A 24,874-nucleotide genomic window follows, 5' to 3' on the forward strand; every position below is an offset into this window, starting at 1 on the left:
ACATTGCCTCTTGCTGGTCACTGACATGCAGTTAGAAAACTGTCCCAGACCAGCTGCAAAGAGCAGCTCCAGCAGGAGCACTACTAAGTGAGCTCGTCCTTTGAGTTGTGGGAGTCCAACCTTTGTGTTCTTTGAAGGCTGTGGCTGCCATGCTTGGGTGCTGCACTGCTTTGAAACAAAACTCTTCAGCAGCACATGTTGAGCTGAGTGCCCTGGTACACAGCATCCTGCAAGCACCTCGTATCTGTGTGCCTGAACCGGTGTCTGGCTGCTTCAGAGCGGGCTCTGGGTGTGAGGTGGTTGCTGTTATCAGTCAAGCACTGGCTGATGCTAGAAAGACTTGAGTGTTTGAGTTGTTCTGCTGGAGGTCTGGCTCTCCCTGCTCCATCCCAGTGCCTCAGTGGGCAGATCCCAGTAAGAGACGCCTTTGTGGCATCTGCAGGCTCTTCCCTGCAGCCATAACTGCCACGGCTGATCTGAACGCATTCTGGCTCAGCTGCAGCCCCAACTGACGGGGCCTCCCTGCAGGGTTCTGTGTGGGCTCTGTGGCTGTTGGGCTCCGTGTGCCTGCCCAGCATCTGGGTGCTGCCGGGAGCTGTAGTCTGCATCAGGTCCTGGCAGACTACGCTTCCCAGAAGGCTGCGAGGGAACGGAAAGGAATGGCTGGGCCTTCCTCAGCCGGGGGGGAGAGCTGGGGCTGGTGGGTGTCCGGGGTGATGCGGGCGGCCGTTACGGTGCTCCGGGTGTGGGATGCTGGGGGCAGGAGTTTGGGGATGTGGGGAGAGGAGCAATGTGGGCACAGCTCTGGGATGCTGCGTGTCGGGTGGGCCGTGTGCGCTGCGGTGATGGGAGGCAGGGATGTCTGCAGCAAGTCTTGGGCTGAAAGCTGGGGGCTTCATCCTGCTCACACAGAGGGCAGGCTGCTTTGTTTTCTGCTTGGGCCAAGTGGGACTGGGGCTGTGCCTCTTGTTTGGGATCTCCAGGTGCTGCGGATCCGGAGCGTGGGGGGTTATTTTGCAGAGCAGCTCTGTGGTGCCAGTGGGACATTCCCTGTACAAACTGCTTCAGGAGCTCAACACCATTTGGGGTTTTTTGTTTTTTGCTTTTAAATTCCGACTGAGCCTTTTGTGAGTGGCTAAGAGAGGCCTGAACAGTGTGAAGACAGTCTGCAAGCTGCACGGGGAAATCTTTTTAACAAAGGTACAGCATTCATTAAGGCAGTTCAATGCATTTTCCTGTCCTTGCAGGTAGGAGGTTGGTGTGGATGTGAGCAATGCTGTCAGACCCCTGGGAGCTGAAGGTGCTGCTCAGGTGAACCTACAAACAAACTTGCCCTGAGCAAAGGAAAACAGACTTTCTGCAATGGTGAGTGTGATACAGCACAATGCAGGCCTGGGAAATCCAGTTTTATGGCTCTGGCACATCTGTGTGGAGGTAGAATAGGTCTTGGGACCAGAGGCTTCTTCCCAGCTGGTGGCCAGAAGGGGCTGAGCATGCTGGGACTCTCAAAAGTTGTAAATATCTCTCTAATTTCCCCCACGTTTCATGTGCCATTTCTCAAACAGCACGAGAGGGGGAGGGCTTCACTACTGCCCAGTGTGTGTGGGGAAAGCCCAGGTCAGATCTTCATTTTGTAACAAGAAAATTTCCCTTTCTTCTTAGGCTGCAAAATCCAAGAAAAGTTTAAGAGGTACGTACACCTATGTGCTTTTCTTCCACCATCCAAAGGTGCTTTGATCTGCTAGGAACAGAGCAGATGGGGGTCACTAGTCACACAGCAGTCCTGGCTGCTGAAATCATAATTCGTGCTCCTTGTCTGAAAGCTGCTGTTGGGTGTATTGTGCTTTCTTGGGTATTTTTCCAAATCCCGGGGAGAACACACACGTTTATTTCAGTTCTTCCCTGCAGCTGCTCCAGAGGTCTTTATTAAGAGGCATTTTGTAGCTCTGGATACTATAACAGTGCTTTTAAGATTGCCCAAGGGCCCTTAGGTACTGTGGGGAGAGAGCTCACAGATTAAGGGCTTCTTGTGGCCAGTGAATGAGTGGAAAGAAAAAATATCATTTCTGGCTAAATGAAGCTAAACCATGCATCCATCAAATACTGAGTCAAGTCCTGGTCCTGGCAATTCTCTCTAGACTGGCAAAGGAGGACCGTGCACTGATGATGGTTGAGAACAAACCTTTATTCTGGGGGATTTCAAAAGAGCAAGGCCTACTGAAATAGGAAGCTTTTTTATATCTGCTTTGGTGGTCTGACTGCCTCAGCTCCTTTAATTTGTCTTGTTCTAGGTTCCATTGATGATGTGCTGGGTGACCTCCTGGGATATGATGGTAAATACGCCTTCACTGCAGCTGGAAGGGCAGCATCCTCACACTCAGTTACTCTTCCTGGGAGCAGGAGGAGCTGGTGCAAGAGCTATTGCTCTTCAAGAGGGCTCCAGTTGTGAGAGGGGATGAAGCAGGGAGCAGAGCTGAGAACATGGTTTCTCAGAGTCCATTGAACAGCGTTGGACATTGGCTTGGGGAGGCAGAACAAAGTTCATCTCCAGTTAAAACCTTTTTGGCCCATAAGGAGACAGCAAATTCCCCCTTGGCATTCCTAGGTCAGGAAATATGCCTATGTCTATCATCCTAATCTCTCTCTGTCTTGTTTCCAGATGAAGGCCCTGCTAAATCTTCCCAACCCGCTGGTGTCAGCAGTGGGAGAGCCCAGGGCAGCAGCTTGAAGGCCAGTAAGAAGTGAGTTCCTTTGGCATGCAGCCTCTCTGTGCTCCCCATGTCCTTCTGACCTGCACCATCCCTGGCTCCTCCACCTTTTCCCCCTGCCGTAATAGAAATGGCATGAGGAGAATTATCTGTGATCTCTTTGGAAACTGGGAACTCAGAGCCTGAAGCTTTCCAGAAAGAGTTGGGTGTCTTCTAGCCCTATACATGTTCTGTAAACTTTATAACAGCTCTTGCTTAAATATAGCAGTCCCAGCACTAATGTCTTTATTGCTTGTATTCTTTTCAGTCTCATTTTCCCCAGCTCACATGTGGTGCTGCTAACCCCAAGGCTTGTGTTACAGGTCATTTCTGGAGGATGATTTCTTTAGCAAGCTCCCTGCAGAGGACATGGAAGCTGCAGAGGTGAGCCCAACGTTTCAAGAGAGAGCCATGGTGTCCTGAGGGCTAGGGCTGAGTGGGGCCAAGCTTGCCCTGGCATCACTCCCTCCAGGACTGCGATGGGATGTCAGGGAGGAACCTTGAAGTTTGGCTTATGCCCTCTCTGGCATCACTGTGGAGTAAAGAAGGTGGGATGGGAGAGTGGGTAGATGGTGGGAGAAGAGCTTTCAAGTGCAGCCCAGCCTTCTTCCTGGCTGAATTTCAGATAAAGTATCACAGGAAGGACCCAAAGTAACAGACTGGGTGTTCCTGATGCATCTACAAGGGACAGCAGGATCTATGCAGAGGAATCAAGGCATAGTGGGTTTCCAGTATAAGGAAGGCACCAGGGTGAATTGAACGTGTAGTTTCATGAAATGAAGAGAATCAGGACTCTGAGTGCTGGAGCAGTTTACTTAGGGCTGTAATAGATGCAGATGGTCTACATTTGCATCTGGATTTTGAACTCCAGGCTCCTGCTTCTGGGATGAGGAGCTTGCAAAGTTTGTCTATCTGATCTCTCCTCTCTTTGGCATGCAGGAATCTAGTATCTCTGATGCAGACCCACAAGCTGTGCTGCAAACCCTGAAGGTCAGTTCACAAGTACTCAGCTCCATATATCACAGCCTCCAGCCCCAGCCTTCCTGCCCATCTCACCAAGGCATGCCCCTAACAGTGATCTGGCGAGTGGCAGCTTTGCTGCCTGGCACAGGGTCTGACTGGGGAAGCAGAGAGAACAACACGTCACCTTCACAGGAACTCCATGAGAGCAGAGATCTCATGCAAACACATCCCTGGAGGCATCCAAGGCCAGGCTGGATGTGGTTCTGGGCAGCCTGGTCTGGTGGTTGGCGATTCTGCACGTAGCAGGGGGTTTAAAACCAGATGATCACTGTTGTCCTTTTTAAGCCAGGCCATTCTGTGGTTCTATGATATGAAACACCTCTCTTTGATAGGCAGCATTGTACCAAAGGAACAGCAGCGCTGGGGCATTAGCATCACTCACACAGCTCCCATCCTCATCCTATTGCTCTCCAGGAAATGGATGACATGGAAGCTGATCTTCTGGGAATGTCAAAACCCAGTTCTGGGCTGGGAAAGGCAGCTACAAAAGGCCCAGAGAAATGTAACATCTCAGAAGGAGCAGTAAAAACTTCAGGGAAGATGCCAGCTCCTGAGAAAGGTAAAAAGGAAATTCTGCTCCTCTTACTACAGCCTGATTGTAAACAAGCATGGAGTATTTGCATACCAGATTCCTTTTCCTGTCACTCGTTCTGCATGGAAGGAGAGCCAGAAGGGTTACAATAAAGATATACCAGTTCCCAGTATGTCCTACTCTTCTCAAGGCACTTCTCCCCTTCCCTGCTTGCAAGGCAGCTCCTCCAGAGGGATTCCCACTCCATAGGAGTGCTTAAGGGGGAACACTGCAAGAAAAGCAGCCTTCAGCTGGAGTGGGACAGGGGCACCTCTGTCTGCCATGCTCTGAGTGAGCTGTGGCCTTTCTTTCTAGGAGAATCTGCACCTGAGACGGATAAGAAACCACTCTCATCCCCACCCGCTTCCCGACAGTACAAGAAATTTAACTTTGAAGGTAGGTTCTCCCTTCTCTTCCACATGGAGATGCCTGGCAGCAGCTGAGGACTCTGTCTTTGCTCTTTGCACAGAGCTTGCCTCTTCTGCTAGCTAAGGGCTATGGAGCACTGGGCTTAGTACAGAATTGTTCTAAATAATGTTGGGTTTGTTCTTTTTTGTTTGTTTTGTTATTGTTGTTGGTATTGCCATTATTATCATCATCCTTTCCTGCCCCTATGGGGTAAAATTCCTAGATGTAAACGATCCTTTGGCTGGGCTTTTATCTGAAGAAGAGCAGGATGTTCCCAAGAAGCCACCTCCAAAAGGCAGTGAAGGAAGTCCGGAGAAGAAAACAGAACTGGGCAAAGAGAAAGGTAAGCAGGGGTGCTCAGTGCGCCCCTTTCATATTAAATTGGCAACTTCAATCAGTTTGTGTGAGTTCCAAATGACCTGGTTCCATCTCTTATGAATCATTATGGTCATTTATAAAGCAACTTCAAGACGGGGTTAATTGTAACACAGCTCACTGAGTGCTTGATATTTCTATTGTGCTACAGGTTACAGCACTGACCCTTCCTTTCTGGAAGCTCAGCTCTTACATTTGACCTCATCCAGCCTGTTTCATGCCTTGCCAAATGACCACAAGTTTACTGGGTGGGAGTTGAGGTGGCTGAGAGCACCTTCAGCCCAGGCCAAAGCCCAATCAGGCCACCTCCAGGTTGAATCCAGCTGTACAAGGGCTGCACTTATGTACTGAATCTCCTGTTCCTGCAGTAGGGATCTTAAAGGACTGTGTTGTCCCTGCACTCCAGTAAATCTGCTCTGCTGCAGAGATGGACACAGCAGCTGGTGGGTTAGGGCAAGGCCAAAGGGTGCAGTGGGGAATCTTTTGCAGGGGGCAGGAATTACCTGATAAGAAACTTGCAAAGACAAAAATCTGGTGTTAAACAGAGCTAGAAAACCCATGTTTCAAAACTCAGCAATGTCCCATCAGTCACTCTGTCACTTGCTGTAGGGTTTGGTTGCTGAGAAGCACTATTTCAAAGTGACTTTGAGAAGAAAGAACAGACTGGGCTATTCTGAGCTCTTATTGCTGGGAAAAAATGAAATGAAATGAAATGAAATGAAATGAAATAAAATAAAATAAAATAAAATAAAATAAAATAGCAAAGCCCTGATCAAATCTTCTGCTTCTGTGACCCTATCCACAGAGCCACTCCCACCCCAGACACCCCTTCACACTACAGCCTCAGCCCGGCGAAGAGAGGAGCTCACATTTGAAGATGATGATGATGACCTGATGGATGTGCTGGGATTTGGTGATGGCCAAAAAGGAAACCAGAAGCAGGGAAAGAAGATGGAAGAGTAAGGCATTCTTAGGCAATGGAGGAGAAATGGGAGTAAAGGAGGGGATTGTGTGTGTATGAAGTGATGTCACCATATTGGGGATTGCTGGAGGATTTCAACACTTCTGCCCTTGGATCCCAGAGCAGCCTCATTTTGCAGAGAGGAGTCAGAACACCCTGACAAGGCTGTGTGTCTGGGAATGGCCCTGCTTCTTGGAGAAACCCATCTCCTGCTCTGTCCCCAGCAGAGAGGAGGTGCGTCCGGCCCGCTCCAAGCTGGATGAGTTACTGGGACGAGGCTCCATCACCAAAATCCTGGAACGGCCGGGTGCAGGAGAGCACAGAGAGTTCAAACTGGATAAGAAGTACCAAAAGCAGCCAGGTGAGTGCAGCCAGGGATGCTGGGAAGGTGATGGTGTTGGCTCAAGAGAGCGAGATGGATATCTAAATGCATTTACAGGGGAAATACCTTTTTTGCAATGGTGAGCAGGGTCGCTGGTGAGCTCTCTGTCAGCCCTATGGGGAAAGTGGCTAACACAAAATGTAATACTGTGGCCTGGAGGCAAGCTGGGAGCGTTTGCACAATTATTGCAGCTCAGCTGATGATTGGTAATTTACTTAGTAACTCAGTTGCCTTGAAACATGGGCTGGTTTCCAGTAAAGATGCTTTTCCCAGCATTGCTCGCAGGTTTCCAGTGGAGGTGTTTCCAGCTGTGATTTCCCAGAAGCAGCGATGCCAGTGGGAATAGCAGGGGAAGAGCAGGAGGGCTGGTGTGTTAGCAGCCACTGCTCCTCTGGGTGCTGACTCAAAGTTGCTTGTCTGAACAGAGAAGGAAGAGGGTTGGGACGAGGAGGATTTTGTCTTTGGAGCTTACCAGCCCACAGTGGCCACCACGCCTGAGGGCCGTCCCTCCAGGAGGCAGTCTGTGAGGTATTGTGCTGTGTGTGTGACTGTAGCTCCATCCGCAGATCACAGTGACAGAGTTCCCTGGTCACCCTCACAGGCAGGCATGCAACTCCCTCTCCTTGCAGCAGGTTTTCAGCCGAGAACAGCAGTGAACCAAAACCAGACCCACACTCCAAACCTCCTCCTGCAGCCAGCCAGAGCCCTGCACGGGGCAGCAGGGCTGGGGGTGACTGGCTGGGCCTGAAGGATGAGGATTTTTTGGATTCAGAACCTCCATCTCCAACTAAGACCAGTCCTGTGGTGAGCTCCCAGCAGCTCATGGCTACAGAAGAAGCAACGTCCAAACCCAACCAACTGGAAGAGGATAACTGGCTGAGTGCTGCCTTGTCTCGCAAGAAGGCCCAAGCTCAGGTGAAGGCTCAGAAGAGAAGTGCTGAGCCCCTGGAGACCCCAGGCAAAGGGCTGGACCCCAGCCCTCCTGTCAGGTAAGGGCATAACTGATGGCTCCTGTTTGCTCTGCATGCAGCAGCTCCAGGAGAGCCTCTCAGAAAGCCTTGGCTCAGTTTTTAGGAATTCATTTTAAGTGCTATCTTTCTCATCTCAGATTGGGGTACCAGTGCAGGACTTTCTCATGCTGATCCATCCCACAGTCCCTCACGCCCCTGGGCCTTCTTCCATTTGTGTCTAAGATTTCCCACGTTACCCTGGATCATTCAAAGCTGTCCTGAATCAGTGCATCCCCAGGGGCTCTCCCTTCTTCATGCCCAAACGTCCCCTTCCTTTTCCTTCCTCTTAATTTCAGGCAAACCTCCTCCAGTTTGTGTTTGTATGGACACAGACTCAGACTTGTGCTATTCAAGTGGGACTGTAAGGCAATATGATGACAAACAAATATGTTTTGGACAGGGATGTGTTAGTTGCAGCTGATGCTGCCCAGGAGAAGTAATGGATGCAGTGAGGTAGGATCCAGATGGTAGAGTTTTGGAGCCAGAAGGCTGAATCCTGCCTCAGCTCAGAGACTCAGGGGTTCAGAGGCTTTCACCCATGTGGAATTGAGGGAAAGGATCTTGTCTTTCATTGTCTCCTTGGCTTTACCACATGTGATGCTCTTTGCAGCCAGCCAGCCACCTCCACGGGAGCAGCACCACAGGCAGCTGCCCTGCAGGACAAGGCAGTGAGTGCAGACAGCTCTGGGTAAGACTTCCTTCTCATTTCAGACACCCTCTGTGGGAGAGGTGTCCTGCAGAAAGCAGCTGTGTGGGTGAGATGGAGGAATGGGGAGAGCCAGTAGCCAACGCTGGTCAGTTTGACCTGGGACTCTGTAACAGAGAGGGAATGCAGCTCTATAGGAACACCTTTAAACCTAAGACATGCCACGCAGGGTAATGTCCTTGCATCTCACCATGAGCTGGGACACTGCTGTGTCTCAGCATGCTGTATCTCATGTGTGTCTCTGCCCCAGACACAGGCACCCAGTCCCTTGGCTCAGTACTGTGACACAAGCTTCAGTTCACCCATCAGAGCCTGCAAAGAGGGATCCCCTGAGAGATGCCAGCCACATCGGTGTGTTTCACATTATGGGTCTGTTTGGGTTACAGCATGGCCCACTTTGAGTAGCTTGGCTGACTCTGTGTCCCTTTGGCCAGCTGCAGAAGAGCCTGTCTGCTCTGTTTGGGAGACCTGGACCCCCATCCTCTGGAAGGGGATGATTCCCACTACTGTGTCTAAATGGTGAATTCATTGAACTTTCAGGCCCTGCAGCATCATCCCCAGCAGAGCAAGGGATACAGGGCCCTGCCTCACTTACTCAGGTACGTCTGCTGGGACCATGCCTAGAGGTGCAGGATCAGAGAGATCATTGGGCCCTCCCCAGTGTCAAGCTTTGTCTCTCTGAGAGCATCCATGTCTCTGCAGGTTACCATTCCCAGCACACCCCTCCAAGCTGCCTCGCAGCTCCAGGTGAAGCACATGATGTCACTGAGAAGCTGATGGCCGTGCCACAAAGCCACTGATGCTTAAACCTCAATCTTCTCTCTTCATTTCCCACAGGCTGAATCCCCACCTCTGGGCTCAGTACATGAGAGGAGGCCAGCAGCTCCCACAGTCCAGCCCTACGAGGATGCAGCAGGCTGTCAGGCAGCACTGCTCAGTGCCCAGGCCCGTGTGGCAGAGCTGGAGAGCCAGGTGAGCCCCATTTTTGCCTGCTGGATGGGGGACTACAAGTTACTCAGTGGGAGGAGAACCATATCTTCTCCAAATAGCATCAGGGGAGAGGAGAAACCTCCCAGTCCAGGAATGCCTGCTGCCCTCAGGTGCTGCTATGGGAGCTCTGTCCTTAGGGCAGCACAGAGACCTACTTTGCATGTCCAACAGGTCCGCATGTTGGAGCTGGAGCGGACACAGCACAAATTGTTGCTGGAGAGCCTTCAGCAGAGGCACCAGGAGGACCTGGATCTTCTTGAGAGTGCACACAGGTACAGGACTCTCACCCACCCCCCCCCTGTGTCACATCCTTGCCTATAGCCCTTTCCTCCCTCCACGGGTGGGACTGCAAGAAGGCTTTCCAAATCCATCCCCGGGTGGGCAGGCACAAGGCAGTGTTGATGCTGACCCACTGGAGATTCATGGGTGAGTCAAAGTGAAGATATACTCTCACCAACACTGTCCCACTGTTGACAGGAGAGGGACCAGTGCCATTGCTGGCATGTCCTCAACTAGAATACTTTACTGGGCAGCAGTGGGAGAGTTCAGGGCTCTGTCTGCAGAGAGTGCCTCAGTTTCCCCATGCACACTGTAACACCAATTTCCTTGCAAGGTCCTCCATGAGCACTTTGGATGGAGAGTGCCAGGTAATGCCATGAAATCAGCACTTATTCTTTGCTCTAACATCCTTGGGGGCTGTTTCTGGGCAGGAGCCGGGTGAAGGTGGTGGAAGAGACTTATGGGCAACGGGAGGAAAGGCTGCGGCGGGAGAAGGAGCAGCTGGAGGCTCAGCTGCTGTCACAGAGCCAGGATGCAGAACGGGCCCGGGCAGATCTGGTGGCACAGCATAAACAGCGTGTGGCCACACTGGAGCAGCAGAGTGCCCAGGAGCTGGAGCGGCTGCGAGAGCTGCAGAGGTGAGCATAGCATGCATGTGGTGTTAGTCTTGTCTCCTCCGTCTTGGGAAGGGAACCAGGAGATGGTTTGGGGACACAGGAGAAGGAAAAATCAGGCTCCAGAAGCACTGGGTTGTGGTGGATTTTGGAGTGAGATTGGCTTTGCAGGTTGGCAGATCAAGACCTGGCAGTGTTAATGCTGACCCACTGGAGATTCATGCTGTAGATATCATTTCATAGTGAATGCACTGTATTTTGAAAGAGGAGCCAAATGTTTTACATCCCCCAAACACCTTTTATTCAGGTCCCTGTGTCACTGATATCCACATAGCTATAGCAATGAGAAATCACTGTTTTTGGCAAAGAAACCCATCACCCTCAAATGTTGCCCATTCCAGATGTTCAACCCCACAACCAAGCTTCTTTCACAGCACCCATCCCAGGGAGCACCAGTTCACACTATCCCCTCTGTGTCCTGCAGGTCGTCTGTTCAGGAGATGCGCAAAGACCACGAAGAGCAGCTCCAGCGGCTGAAGCGGCTGAAAGACCAGGAGATCGATGCAGTGACCAGTGCCACTTCACACACCAGGTATTGATGGTGCTTCCCACCATGTTCCCTGTCCTGCAGTAACCAGCCTTGGCTCAGGAACCAGCCACAGATGCCCCTCTCCGTGGCAGTGGTGTGAAGCACGTCCCGTAGGGGTGACCTGTCCTCTTGCTCTTCTCTGCAGGTCTCTGAACGGTGTCATCGAGCAGATGGAAAGGTTCTCCAGTGATCTGCACAACCTCTCGCACAAGGTGGAGGCCACACACCACACCACCTCCCAGGAGCTGGCCATGGGAGCTCGGCAGCGGGATGAGCAGCTCAAGGGTACGTCTGCCCTTCACCTGCTGCCAGGGCTGTAGGGCCCTGCAACCAGAAAATAAGGAGATCCAGCCAAAGGCCAGGAGCCTAGACTGACAAAGCTCTCTACTGTGTCATTGGATTCCTCAATGTCTCCCCATTACAAAACAATGTCCTGAGGACATGCAGAAGATGATCAGCACAAAATCACAGTTTTTTGTTTTTTTTTGTTAATATGGTGAATATAGAGAGAGCTTCCAATCCCAGCATGATGAAGGATGCTGGAGAGGGTGGTGGTGGTGCACTCAGGGTGGTTTGGAGTTGGATGTGCAGAACCCTGGAGCTCACAGCCCTGCTGCTGCCTCTCCCCAGTGCTCCAGGACAGGCTGTCACAGCAGCAGAGGGACATGGAAGAGGAGAGGAGCCGACTCCAGGAGGTGATTGCCAAAATGGAGGCCAGGCTCAGTGAGCAGACTCGGCTGCTGGAGCAGGTGAGTGCACAACCTGTCCTCTGTGTGGGTCGGCCGTCTGGGTACGGGGAAGATAATGTCTCCCCATTGGAGATCCCTGATTTGGAGCTTGTGAATGGCATTTGTTTCTCCTCTGTGCCTGGACCAGGAGCGATGGAGGGCGACGGCAGAGCAATCCAAAGTGGAGTCTCTGCAGCGCTCCCTGGAGGAGCAGCGGCGAGTCATGAGCCAGCAGCTCTCTATGGAACGGGCAGAACTGGAGAGGGCAAAGGTGAGTTGGGGTGGACATCTCCGGGTGTTTTTCACATCTCATGAGTCTGACTAGGGCTGCACTGCAGTGTATGGTGGGTGAAAAACTGAATTCTGGGCTACAGCATCCCTCATCTCCCCTCTGTCCTCTGCCTGCTCAATCGCACAATTTGTGGTGCAGTGAATCATGATCACACCAACTATCTGGCACCTGGGTGCAAGAGGCTGGAGTGAGCATGTGTGATGGAGTCTGTTTCCAAGGAGCATGGGGCCAGAGCTCCCTTTGCAGGATTCACACTAGGCAACCAACTTGGCCAGCCTGTAGATGTCAGGTGTGGTTTAGTGGCAGAGATGAGTTAAAGGAGAAAATCCTATGGCTGGAATGCTTTGCGCTGTCTATCTCCCTCTTGTGGTGTTCTCCAGAGTGCTTTGCTGGAGGAGCAGAAGTCAGTGATGCAGAAGTGCTCAGAGGAGCGCCGGAAGCTGGCCGTTGAATGGGCTGAATTTCACACCCAGCAGCAGCTTAGCAAGGAGCGGATGGAGCGCGACATTGACCGAGCCCTGCAATTGGACTCCCAAAGGGAGGGCACCATCATCAGCCTAGCCAAGGTATGGCAGCAGAACCTCTTCTTGTAGCACCTGGACTGCCTGGCATGCAGCAGGGATCCCCATGATCCTACCTGCAGGGACATGGGGAGAGATTCAGAGCTGGCTTCAGGCGTTTAGGATGGAGTCATCACATCATGTCTGGTGGTGAGAATTGGGGTCTTCCCAGGGCAGCTCCTGCCAGCCAGTTTTAGGTGTTGACTTAGATTGACATCAGTCACATCAGGCCTCTCTCCTTTGCCCATGAGGAGTTTGAGCAGCACAGACTGTTATAAACATCTGAAGTCAGGTGAAAGGAAACACCCATGACGGGTTAAACAAAGCCTCACCAGGACACAAGGGTTTATCTAGAGTCAGATCTGCTCCCTCCTGGGGCAGTTCAGAAGGGATGTGGCACAGACAGTGCAGCAAGAACTGCATTGTTAAGGTCTAACAGAGTGGTAATGTGTATGTGTCTGTACAGTCCCAGCTCTGTTGGGCACTGGGCCCCAAGAGTGGATAGTTGAGGGCACCGCTTGGTTTGCTCTGCACCACAGACCTGGTGCACAGCAGGAGTTCAGTGGGCAGATGACTCCCATCGCTTGGGAAGACAGGAGATAGTGTCCAGGACAGGGCTGGTAACACATCCATTGCACCCATGTCCATCCTAGGAGCAAGCAGAGCTGAAGATACGGAGCCGTGAGCTGAAGGTCAAGGAGGAGCAGCTGGCAAGGGACAGAGAGCTGCTAGATGAGGCCTGGCATGAGCTGAGGCTGGAGAAGGAGAAGGTGAAAGGGGCTGCACTGCGCATCCGGCAGCAGGAGGAGGAGATCAAGAACGTGAGCAAGGTAGGTGGAGCATTTGCGCTGCGGTTCACAGCTGCACACAGACTGGCAGCAAAGCCAGGGTGTCACATCCCTCCTGAGGCCATGCATCCTGGTCCTGTCCTGAAAGGGAAATGAGAGGATGCACAAAGACACTCTGTCCCAGGGCAGTGAGGGTTCCTCTCCCCCTCATCCCCATCCTCTGCCTTGCAGCTCTCAGCACAGAAGTATGAGGAAGGGGAGCGAGCCCTGCAGGATGCATGTAGGATAGAGTCTGAGCACCAGGCCAGGCTGCAGGTCATGCAGCAGCACTTGGAGCAGCTCAAGCAGCAAGAACAGCACCTGCAACAGGTAATGTTCCCTCACCCTCACTTCTTAACCTGGAGCCACCATGCCAAGGATCTGAACCTTTGCCAATGATCTCTCCCTTTCTCCTCGGGATGGGGCAGGAGAGATTGAGCATGGCTCACCAGAGGAGACAACTTGAACAACTGCACAAGAAGCTGCCCAACAACCCCACACTATTGCTGACCACAGACCAGGATCTGAGTGCTTCCACCAAAGGCCTCTCCAGCACACTGAGTAAGGCCCTCTGCACACTGCTGGTGGAAGAGGGCATGCTGAGGAGCTGTTGCACTTTTAATTCACTTCTCAGAAATATTGGGATACTACTGGGGCCTGTTTCAGCTGTTTATATACAGTATAAACATCAGATCTGAGTTGTTGTTGGCTACTTCATGCTCTTAAGGAGTTCTGTTGAGCTCTGTGAACCAGGGCAATGCCAAGAGGAGGGGAAAAGGAAGATACAGGTGGGCTAACGTCCATTTACTCTGGGAGGCTGGGGAGGACCCCACTCAGGAAGCAAAAACGGGATACTCTTTTGCTCCTATTTGCCACCCTCTAACAGCAAGGGGACCGCACACTTGTGCTCTCATTGCAGGTTTTCCATCTCCCATCAGGACATTGCCTGGGCACAGGAGTGTGGACACGACTGCTTCAATGGAGCTCCATGCCAAACTGCTGGTGCTGAAGCACAGGGCACAGCAGGTGAGTGGGACTGGGAGGGGCTTTGAGTCAGCGGGCTGGGAGCATGACAGGGTGAAGCTCCGAGCATCCACTCTTCTCAGGACCGCAATTTCCTGGAGGATGAGCAGCTCTTCCTGGAGACCCTGAAGAAGGCGTCCTACAACACTTCACCTCTGTCAGTGTGAGGAGCCGTCTCCATTCTCCTCTCGAGCTGTGTGTGCATTGAGGACTGGGCTGTGCAAATGGGGAGGTGGGGAAGGGAGGAAGGAAACAAGTAATAAATAATGTCTGTTTAAAGAATCTGTCCTTCTTTTCTTTAAAAACTCTTGAGTATTCACAGTGTGAAGTCCTTCCCCACGGCTCTGAAGTATGTCAGGTCTTCATCACTCAGAGGCGCTGCTAATGTTTTCTTTTCTGGCTTCATTTTTGCATTGAGGTCACTTAAGTAATCTAAACGGGGAACGAGGGATGGAGATGTAACTGTGGACGAGAGGAGAGCCCGACCCTGTGGGGATGTGGGGACATTTCTAGACAGGCCCTGCGCGGGGCAGCCCCATCGCGATGGCGGCGGGGCTTTCCTAGGCAGGCACTGCGCCGAGCGGCCCCGTTACCATGGCAGCGGGGGCCTTTCAAGCCAGGCTCTGAGCGGCGCAGCCCCGTTGCTGTGGTAACGGGGACCTTCCGCTGGGGACGGCGCGCATCATGGCGGCGCCCTTGCTGAGCGCGGCGCTGCGCGGCGCCTGGAGCGGGCGGGCCTTCGGCACCGCGGGTGAGATGGGGCCGGGGCTGGGCCCGGGTTCCCTGCGGGAGGCTGTTTGGGGCCGTGTGGTGTGGCAGCTCTCGGAAAGGGCCGATGCGAGGCGGGTCCGGGAGGCGGGGGAGCCTGCGGCCTTTCTGCTCCTCGCTTCCCCTCCCGCGTCGCGTAGTTCGTTCCGTCCCGTAATGAGGGCTCTCTCCGTTTCCAGCCGCTCTTTGCAAACGGGCGGCCCCGCTGGGCCCGATGCCGAACGAGGATATCGATGTCAGCAATTTGGAAGCGCTGGAAAAATACCGCAGTTTCACTCGGTACTTCAAACTGGCGGAGAAGGAGAGCAGGAAGCCGCGGTGGTGGAAGACGTACCGGCAGTACACGAACCCCAAGCCAGGTAGTGTGGGAAGGGCCGGATCTCTCCCTGGCCCTGAGGTCAGAGCTGCTGGCTGATGTTGCAGTGGCTTTACTCTAAGGCTTGGTCTGTAAATAGCTGATGAAATGTTTTGGTATGACGTTGATCTTTCTGCAGAGCACAGACTTTTTCAGAAAAGTGATAGGATCAGAATGGTTTGGGTTGAAAAGGAACCTCACAGCCCCCCCCAGCTCCGTCCCTGCTGTGGGCTGGGTGCCTCCCATCAGCACCCACCCATGGCCTCGGATACCTCCAGGGATGGGGCACCCACAGCTCTGGGCAGTGCCACAGCCTCACTGTCCTGTAAAGAATTTCCTCCTCACATCTCATCTAAGTCTCCCTCTATTAAGAAATCACTCCCTCTTGTGCTGTCACTATTAGAGCACATAAAAAGTCTGACAACTGTTTACTAGGAGAGGGGACTGGCCAGGACCTTCCAAAAGATAGAATGGAGTAAAGTGGGGATTTCTTAAAGCACTTACAGTATTCAAGAAACACCTGAAAACAGACCTTTTAAACTACTTGCAGTTTGGTTTGTATGCTGAGCAGCCCCAGGGCCAAACTTGCTTGGCAGCTGGCAAACTTCTAGAGCTGAGAATGCAGCCAGCTTGGGGAGGAGGGAGCTGAAGTACGGAGGTGGTGAAATCAAGTAGCTGATGCTGGAGGTCTGCTTCTCTTTCCCACACTTTCTAACTCCATTACAGTTTTGTTTTTGGGAGGAGCGTTCAGGCTTTTCATGTGTGATTTTATTACCCCTCTCTAAAGAGCCAAAGACTGACATCAGCCTGCCACGTGATAAGGTGCTGTGGGTGAGAGAAGTCAAGGAAAGGAAAAGAATCCTGAAGCAGAACCACCAGAACATCGAGATGGAGAGAGCAGCACGGCTCCGGACTGGTGTGTGCCCCACCAGCCCCCATCCTGCCCTTTCCCTCTTCCCAGCACCTCTTGCATCGTTCGTCTCTCTCCACAGCACTAATCCCTCTCGATGAGGTCAGAGCAGAATGGGAGAAGACCAGCGGCCCTTTCCACAAGCAGCGCCTGGCCGAGCACTATGGGATATTTCGTGACTTGTTGCAGGGGGCCACCTTCACCCCCTGGGTTAGCTTGAAGGTGGGATACAACCAGGAAGATGAGCACCTGGTGCCAGTCTACTACGGGAACATGGTGACTCCATCAGAGGTGTGTGAGGACTTCCCATGGGAAGGCTCTGTTTTTTTTTGTCAGATTCCTCTGATTGGTGTTTGTTCTGGGAGCTTTCTGTTACAAAAGTATTTCCTCTGTGGTGAAAGAGATACGTTTCTTGGATGTGATAAGGACAGAAGTTTGCAACAGGATTGTTGCCTGTTGGCAGGCTCTTATCCCTCTTGGGGCTCTCTGGTTGGAACTGTCACTGTGTCATGACCGTGCCCATGACAAATTCACATTCTTTGCGTTACAGTTAGACCTGATCTCAATGGAAGTTGTTGTTCAAATGGTTTCTATTGTCTTTTATTTAGGCTTCCAATCCCCCTGAAGTGTCATATGAGGCAGATAAAGGCTCTCTCTGGACTTTGTTGCTCACAAATCCAGGTAAGTTCTTAGAAACATGTTTCATTCTGCTTTTGGTTTCCTTTTTCCTTTGGCTGCATCAGATACATACCTGCTAAGTAGGGACTATCCCCTAAGCTCCAGTTACAGAAAACAACTTCAAAGGCTGTATCTGGAAAGGGAACTACAGTTTCTCTACTTTGAGGGCAGCTGTGTATTCTAAAAGTGTTTCTGTCACCTGTGAGACAGAAAGTGGGTATTTGCAGAACTCTGAGTGTTTGTTTATACAACGGATTGCATACACAGGAGATTTTGTAGCATCCTAAAATCTAGCAGTAAAGAGATGGGGCAGTGATGTAACATGTATGTCAGAGTAGAGAGCGAGTAGTTTGCTGACTCCAGTCACTTGTTTACCTCCAAGCTCTTCTCTTGCTTGGCAATGCACGCTGTTCACCCTGGGAAGCCAAGGCACAGTGAGGTGAAGCAGCTGACCCAATGCCATCTTGAAGTGACATCTGTAAAGTTCCTTGCGCCTCGTTTTGAGCTCAGTCCTATAACAAATTATTTTTCTGCTATGAAAAGAAGACTGGGGGGTTTTGAGCTGCCCCCACCCTTGGAGTAGGTTCTGGTCATTCTTATTTTGTGGTTGAGGCAAGCATTGAGTTGCTACTAAGGCCTGTTTCTCCTTTGTGTGCATTTACAGATGGACATTTAAGAGACACTGATTCGGAGTACCTCCACTGGCTGGTGTGAGTATTGCACATGATTGCTGCGGGGTGCAGGATGGCAGTAAGCTTTTGTTAAGGCAGTTCCATTGCTTTCCCTGCTTTTTTTGCCATTAGCTTCTTTACCCCCGTGGTTTTGGTCCTGCTGAAGATACAGTAGTTCCAAATGTTGCTCACTGAATTTGGTTGTTCTTCCAGTGAAATCAACTTCTACTGTTTGTTGACATGTCAGACAACACATAAGTCAAATCTAAGTGTAGTTCAGAGTGACCCACAGTCCTGTATGGAGCTATTGATCACAACGGAAGGAAATGTTTATTTATAATTTCTATATATAAATGGATATATATATAACGGATATTTATTATTTATATATATAAATGAATTTATTTGTGTTCAGGACAAACATTCCAGGCAATGATATCAAGTCGGGCAAGGAGATATGCCATTACTTGCCCCCCTTCCCTGCCATGGGAACTGGCTACCATCGCTTCATCTTCCTGCTCTTCAAGCAAGACCGCCCCATAGATTTCAGCGAGGATGTCCGGCCAATGCCATGGTAAGGCTTTCTCTAGGCACTTTCGTGCTTCCTTTGGCTTAGCAGCTGTTGTTTCCTATTACAACAGGCTTTGTACTGCTGTAGGAGAGTAATTCTTTCCAGTTAGTGGAGATGTTCTGGGCTGCTTTGAGTTGATGTGTTGCCTGAAGCCAGGACTCCAGTCATGCACTGTGGAGTTCTGTTAGTGTGAAACAGGCTGTTACTAGAGAAAAGCTGTGTACAGAGCTGGAGAAGCTGGGAGGTGTTCTTTTGGTTCCTTTTGCACTTCTCTGCCATAGACTGGCATGATGTGAGGAAGCTGTTGCTTAGCCAGGTGCTGTAGGAAAAAAGGTTCACCTCAGTTCTTGTGCTTGTGTCTTGTTTCCAGCTACAGCCTCAAGATGCGAACCTTTAGCACGTTTGACTTCTACAGAAAGCATGAGGATGACATGACCCCAGCAGGGCTGGCGTTTTTCCAGTGCCAGTGGGACAGCTCTGTTACTTGGATCTTCCACCAGCTACTCAGTAAGAAATGCAGCGTGGGCCCATTTGTGGGTTGGGATGTGCCCCTGTGTGCCACACACAGCCTCAGTGAGTGAGCTGTGGCTGTAAGCTCTTGCTTGGTCCTGGCTGTCGTTGAGGCACTTGTCTAAGATCTCTCACTGCACAGACCTGGTGCTTACAGACCTGTCTTCCACCAGACTGACAGCAGTCTGAGGGAACAACCTCTAAAAGGCCATTTTGAATCAGCTTTTTAAAATAACATCAAGAAGAGCCTCACCAGAGTGCCTGTGGGGGGAGGATGGGGTTTGGACCTGAGCAGTCTTGTTGAAGTTCTCCATTGTCCCTTTGCAGATATGAGAGAGCCTGTGTTTGAATTCGTGCGGCCGCCTGTTTACCATCCTCCACAGTTAAAATTCCCACGCCAACAGCCTCTGAGATACCTGGACAGATACCGAGACAGCGAGGAGCCCACCTATGGCATTTACTAGGGCCCTGGTGTCTGTTGCAGTGCAGGTCCAGCAGATGGGGCTGCCGGCTTCCCTGACTTCACCCTGCCAGCTGGGCAATCGGGAGCGTTCTGCGCCTCTAGAAGGAGAGAGGACAAAATCTCAGCCTCTTGGCTCTGAGTTCCATTTTGCTGGTTCTGCTGGAAAGCATGCAGCTGAGGGCAACAGGCATTCATGTTGGCAGCGGTATGGGGAAGAAGACTATTTCAGAGGACGTTCGTGGATGAAAACTAATCCACGTCCAGGCTGAAATCCTGCTACTGGTTCTGTAGCAGAGCTGATGAGTAGTGGCAGCAGGACAGAGTCCACCAGAGATGCCCTGCCTTGCTTCTCTGGAAGAATCACCATTCTCCTTTCACCTGCCTTTGAAACAAACAAACCAGGCCAATCTGTGTCTCCTTCCCTTTTCTGTACTGCAGTTCAGGGCTGTGCCAGCTATCATTTCTGCAATCCTTTTAAAGAGATGAATCAAATCAAATACACTCTGAGTGATGTTGGTGATGCTAGCTTGTCTTTATTGGGAGGAGCTTGGTATATCAGCCAGATGGTACAGAGCTGGGGGAGCTCAGTGGAGAAGCACAGCTCTGATCTGGATCTCCTTCCCCTCTTGGGCATTGTAAAAAGGGAAGAGCACAACTGCACAAGTGATGAAGATGTACAAGGTCAGCATTTGTGAAGCTGGGTTCTCCTATCAGCTGCTGAAGCACGGGAACATCAGTCTTCCCCTTGCTCCCTGCACATCCTGTGCCTGATGTGCACGAATGGATCACACACAGAGCTGGCAGGGCTGGAGCAGATATTGGCACTGCTGCAGCCTGTGCTTTCTGCTCTGCTTTGCAGTGACCTCAGTGCAATCCCTCACTTTCATGTTCTAAATAACTCCCCAGACACTTCCTAAGATCCTCCAGCCAGCAGAGAAGCTTGCATGGAAGTGCCCACCTCCTGCCATTGCTCAGCACCATTACTTGCAGGGTGTTCTGCTGCTGTCCCGAGGGGTGTTCCAGCCTGATTCCAGCAGGGATGAATTAGCTGTTGGGGTGACTGCAATGGGAGTGCTGGTGTCATGCAGTTCCAGCAGAAAATGCCATGTTCTGCTCCTCTCTGAGCTTTTAATATTTGATCAGAGCTTGCAGATTCAGCCAAAATAAACATTTTGGTGGCTGAAGCTATGCTGTGACATGCAGCAAATTGTGACAGAGCTCATGTCACCTCACTAGGATGGTGTCCAACCTTGTCCCATGGTACATGAAGGTGCCTTCCTGTGAGCCCTGGCTGCAGCAGGTGAGCACAAAGCCACAGCACGTGAGGAGGTTGCAGAACTGTTGCAGCTTAACTCCAGCCTGCAAATATCTTGCAACCCAGTAATGAGTGTGCAGCGATAAGGGGTCTGCAAGGGTAAGCAGATAAGGCGTGCACTGAGAGGTTGAGAGCCTTAGCCTCTGCAAAAGGACTGTGTGAAAACAAGGTGGAGGGGTTTAGTGCAGCGCAGTGCAGTCCCTCCAGGCTGCAGGCTCCAGCTGCTGACTGAGGGCTGATTGCCCAGATGCCTGTTTTCTTGTGTTTCAATGCACAGTTTTGCTGATGTGTACTGAAACCTGGCAAAGAGCAGACTGAGAATGCCCACCTTGCTCTGCAAGCAGCAGTGCCTGAGCACATGAGAGCAGCATGAGCTGCACAAAATGGAAAGATGCGAGGTTGGGCTGGCTGTTGACTGTGTTACAGCCCTTGTCACTGCAGGGAGAGGGGACAAACAGTTGCTCTGAGCACACCACTCTGCCAGAAGCTCTGGGAGAGGTGAGGATGCTCCCTCAAGGAGCAATGACAAACAAACAAACAAACAGAAAGCGATACGGAATGACACAGAACAGTGCATCCATGGAAATGCATTCGCAGTCACATGCCTTGCTCTGAGCCTTGTTAGCCTGTTGCATCGTGCTGTCAGCGCAGCAATTCCTGCACCCTGCTGTGCCTGGGCAGCAGCTGCACCCACTGGGTGTCGCTTTAAGGGTACTCCTGGCTCAGAGCCCTGACCCGCCTCTGCTCAGCGTCACGCATCTCTTCCTGCTCTGCAGGCCGCTTCCCACCTTCCTGCTCATTTCCCCATCCCCAGCTCAGCATGGCCTCTCCCATCTCGCAGAAGCTGGAGGACAAACTGCAATGCTCCATTTGCCTGGAGCTCTTCAGGGTGCCCGTCACCTTACCCTGCGGGCACAACTTCTGCGAGCGCTGCATCGACAACCACAGGAACAGACAGGAGCAGACGGCCAACGGGGCCGGGGGGGGCTACACGTGTCCCGAGTGCCGCTACATCTGCGAGAGGCACCTGGAGCTGAAGAAGAACGTGACGCTGAGCGACGTGGTGGAGCTGGCACGGGCGGGCAGGGGGCGGGTGGAGGGCTGTGAGGTGAGGCACGTTGGGCTGTGCCCGCTGCATGGGCGCCCGCTGGAGCTGTACTGCGAGGATGAGCAGCGCTGCATCTGCTGCGTCTGCAGCATGCGGCAGTGCCAGCGGCACCGCAAGGCTCTGTTCGAAGAGGAGCACGCCAAGAAGCAGGTGGGGAACGTGGGGGGGTGGGTGAGTTGCCCGCGGGAAGGTGGAGGCTCTGCGTGCTGAGCTGCGTGGCTGCGGGGCGTGGAGGCTCCCCGAAAAGCAGTACAGGGGGAATCCCGCTGCGTCACGGCTCTGAGTCCTCTGGTTTAGAGGAAAGGGCCGTAAAGGTATAAAGCAGCAAAGGGATGCAGCCTCTCCGCTCCCAGCCTGGTTCTAGAGGCTGCAGCACGAGGTGCCTACCTCTGCAGGCTCTGCTGGAAAGGTCCCTGGAAGAAGCCCAGAGAGAAACAGAGAGGATGGAGCAGGCGCTGCGGGAGCTGGAGGAACGGACACAGAGCATCAAGGTGAGGCCACAGCCACTTCAGGGCTGGGCTGGGTGTGAGCACTCCGGACCTCACGGCCTTCCCTTCTTGCAGGACTCCTCCGAGAGGCTCCGAGCTGTGATCCTGAGCAAATTCACCCATCTGGAAGAAGCGCTGGCCAAGTTCCGGGAGCAGATGGTGGCCAAGGTGGAGCAGGAGGAGCTGGTGGCTCTGGGACACATAGAAAAGGACTGGAACATGTTGAAGGATCATCTGGAGGCCCTTGGGCAGCACCGGGACCGGGCACAGTGCCTGCTGAACTGCACTGACCACCAGGCCTTTCTCGAGGTACCATCGGTACACCCCAAATCCCAGCCGTAAGGATGGCAAATGGGCATTTTGGGGCTGCCTATGCAGGTTTTGGAGCTGTCACGCCTCCCCAGATATCCGTGTGTCCATCTGCAGGAGTTCCCGCAGCTCCTGACCCCGCAGAGCATAGAGGTGCCACCGTTGGTAGAGTTTAACGTGGCTGTTGTGGTGGAACCCATGAGTGAGATCCTCTCTGCTGCCTCCAGGCTGCTGCTGGAGGAGCTGCCCGCCTCACTGGGCCCCACTGCCCCTGAAGCCCCCGACCCCATTGCCCCAGGTGAGCTTCAAGTGCCCTAAAAGGCTCCACCTCATCCTGGCTGCTGTCACCGTGCTGGGATAGATGGGATGGGGACAGGTATTGGGGTACAGGAGGGTGGCTCCTGCATGTCCCCTCCTTGCTGCTCACTCCCAAGCGTGCACCCAATGGTTTCCCTTCACCTCTGCCCTCAGCAGTTGGGTGACATCATCCTCCACGCCTGTCCCTGTCACCCACAGGCCTGGGGCAGCCTGAGGAGACGGTGGTGAAGTTGGTGTCTACCCCTGTCCCCACGTGCCAGCTGCGTGCCGAGCTGCTGAAGGGTGAGGAGTTGGAGGGAAGGGGGAGAGGGGGATGCTGCAGGGCTAGGGCAGCGCTGTGGGGCTGGGGAGGGGCTCCTTAGTAGGGGCAGCAGCACCAGGGATGGTTTCCCCACAGTGTCTGGCATAGGGTCAGCCCCCGCAGATCGTGCCCTAAATCTCACCCCATCTCCACCCTTCCCAAGGCCCCAGATTTGGATGTGACATTTTCCCAGGGCAGGCAGTGCCAGCACCCAGAGGGATGTGCAGGGCTGATCCAGAGCCCACCCTGCACTCAGCCCCCAATGCCCCTTCCCATTCTTTAGGGACCATTTCCTAAATGCTCCCTTTCCCATATCCTTTTACAAGGGACTTTGTAATATTTAGGGTGCTTCGGTCAGGTCACTTTTCCCAGCAAGGCAATCAGTGCATACAGGACCTATAAGGATTTCTTCCACCGAGACCTATGAGCTGTTCTCAGTGTTATTAATAGAAAAAAACAACATCGTTTATTAGCAGCAGACATGAGCCCAGAATAGCCAGTGGGACCAGGTTGCTCTGGGATGATTAAATCCCACAGTCCCATATTCCTTCTTCAAACCCATCTGTTTTGGGGACAAGCGTGCTGCTGCCGGGGGGCTGCCACAAACCTTCGGGATGGGATGAAGCATCCCCATGTCACTGCTGTCCCCAGATCACCGAAACCTCACCTTCGATCCCGACACGGCCAACAAGTACCTGGAGCTGTCGTGGGGTCAGCGCAGAGCCAAGCACGGCCCCAGTGCTGCTGTTGGTTGGCAGGAACGCAGCCGCCGCTTTGAGCCCTGGCAGGTGCTGTGTGTGCAGAGCTACGAGCAGGGCCGCCACTACTGGGAGGTGACCATCTCCAGCCACTCCGTCGTGCTGGGGGTGACGTACAGTGAGATTCCCCGGCACAAAGTGATGGGCTGCAAGTTCAACATCGGGTTGGACAACGGCTCGTGGGGGCTGCAGGTACGGGAGGACAGCTACCTCGCCCGGCACAATGGGGAGGCGGAGAAAATCCAGCTGCGGCTCTACACCGAGCTGGGGATCTGCCTGGATTATGACCAAGGGCTGCTCTCCTTCTACGGCCTCGGGGAAAGGGTGCAGCTCATCCACTCCTTCCACGCTTTCTTCACGAAGCCGCTGTTCCCGGTGTTCTGGCTGTGCGAGGGCCGCACCGTTAGGTTGTGCCATAGGGACTGCGGGGAGCCTGAAGGAGAGCTGGGGCAGTGACACGTCGGGTAGGGAAAAACACACACAGGGAATGGTGATGCTCCTGCAGCGGGGATGAAGACCCCAGTCGTTGTGTGTGTGGTGTGCGCTCCCACGCAGATGGGATGCAGAGATGTAATTCCTTTTGCCCTGGGGAGAACTGAGGTTTGAGGAGCCCAGGAAAAGGTGTGGGGGCTGCAGGCAGGTCCTGTGCTCCCAGCCATCCCCGTCCCCTCACACTGCTTTTGGAGGTGGCAGAGCCGCCTCTTGGGGTGCCACGTTTCTCGCTGCAAGAAGCTGCTTTCTCTAATAAAGTTCTGATTTCCTGCTGGTGTGACCTCAGTGCCGGTGGGGCTGAGCCGGGTGCCCTTGTTCCTGCATCCCTGCATGTCCAGCAGCAGAAATAGCCAGGGATTTGTTTACAGCAGTGCAGAGAAAAGGAAATGTGATTTCCTATGTCTCTGCCCCAAGGTTGATCTGACCCAGAATAAGACCTCGAAGCTTTGAAGCTTCTCATCCCTGGGGATGAGGAATAAGGGGGTGAAATTGGGCACTGGGCTCAAAGGTGCTGGCGTTGTTCAGGAGGGAGAATCAGGTCCGCTTGTTCCCTTTGGGGAAAAAAAAGCTTAGAAGGAGAAAGCTCCTTTTTGGTGGACAGATGGGTTCATCCCAAGGATGGATGGGGTGGATGTACGGGGCGCTTTTGGGCCGCGGGTGACACAGACACGGGGCGCCCCTCGCACGTGGAGAGCGCAGACCCCTCCGTCCGGCTTCCGGATCCCCACGAGGGTGGCAGGCGGCCCCGAGCCCCCCCCAAGGCGGCAGAGGGCG

General features: G+C 52.9%; 3 protein-coding genes across 11 annotated transcripts; all 3 read left to right on the forward strand.

Moving 5' to 3' along the window:
- Positions 1 to 558: 558 nt before the first annotated feature.
- FBF1 (Fas binding factor 1) lies at positions 559 to 14,367 on the forward strand. Of its 9 annotated transcripts, none has more exons than XM_031556320.2 (31): positions 559 to 700; positions 1,248 to 1,365; positions 1,663 to 1,690; positions 2,292 to 2,333; positions 2,660 to 2,741; positions 3,071 to 3,131; positions 3,687 to 3,737; positions 4,185 to 4,329; positions 4,657 to 4,737; positions 4,973 to 5,092; positions 5,930 to 6,083; positions 6,310 to 6,446; positions 6,893 to 6,995; positions 7,097 to 7,456; positions 8,189 to 8,353; positions 8,434 to 8,534; positions 8,724 to 8,782; positions 8,886 to 8,930; positions 9,021 to 9,155; positions 9,345 to 9,445; positions 9,884 to 10,090; positions 10,551 to 10,658; positions 10,801 to 10,940; positions 11,286 to 11,404; positions 11,532 to 11,654; positions 12,056 to 12,241; positions 12,889 to 13,065; positions 13,255 to 13,392; positions 13,491 to 13,623; positions 13,982 to 14,088; positions 14,169 to 14,367. In XM_031556320.2, the coding sequence occupies exons 2-31, from the start codon at positions 1,363 to 1,365 to the stop codon at positions 14,250 to 14,252; spliced, it is 3,495 nt and encodes a 1,164-aa protein (XP_031412180.2). In that variant the 5' UTR covers positions 559 to 700; positions 1,248 to 1,362; the 3' UTR covers positions 14,253 to 14,367. The 9 variants fall into 9 exon arrangements, with proteins under 9 accessions (XP_031412180.2, XP_085096075.1, XP_031412181.2 ...); XM_085239949.1 differs by lacking the exon at positions 8,189 to 8,353 and adding an exon at positions 8,088 to 8,165 and having other exon boundaries at positions 7,100 to 7,456; XM_031556321.2 differs by having other exon boundaries at positions 7,100 to 7,456.
- Positions 14,368 to 14,679: 312 nt separating this feature from the next.
- MRPL38 (mitochondrial ribosomal protein L38) lies at positions 14,680 to 19,531 on the forward strand. The gene is made up of 9 exons (XM_085239956.1): positions 14,680 to 14,836; positions 15,033 to 15,212; positions 15,996 to 16,124; positions 16,201 to 16,409; positions 16,727 to 16,799; positions 17,461 to 17,506; positions 17,883 to 18,041; positions 18,409 to 18,545; positions 18,876 to 19,531. The coding sequence occupies exons 1-9, from the start codon at positions 14,770 to 14,772 to the stop codon at positions 19,010 to 19,012; spliced, it is 1,137 nt and encodes a 378-aa protein (XP_085096082.1). The 5' UTR covers positions 14,680 to 14,769; the 3' UTR covers positions 19,013 to 19,531.
- A 1,488-nt stretch (positions 19,532 to 21,019) lies between these two features.
- On the forward strand, positions 21,020 to 24,401 carry TRIM65 (tripartite motif containing 65). Its single transcript, XM_010721379.4, has 6 exons — positions 21,020 to 21,584; positions 21,830 to 21,925; positions 21,998 to 22,231; positions 22,349 to 22,529; positions 22,748 to 22,831; positions 23,502 to 24,401. The coding sequence occupies exons 1-6, from the start codon at positions 21,147 to 21,149 to the stop codon at positions 24,062 to 24,064; spliced, it is 1,596 nt and encodes a 531-aa protein (XP_010719681.2). The 5' UTR covers positions 21,020 to 21,146; the 3' UTR covers positions 24,065 to 24,401.
- Positions 24,402 to 24,874: the final 473 nt, after the last annotated feature.

The sequence above is a fragment of the Meleagris gallopavo genome, chromosome 20 (assembly GCF_905368555.1).
Source record: "Meleagris gallopavo chromosome 20, MGAL_WU_HG_1.1, whole genome shotgun sequence".
NCBI classification, from domain to species: domain Eukaryota; kingdom Metazoa; phylum Chordata; class Aves; order Galliformes; family Phasianidae; genus Meleagris; species Meleagris gallopavo.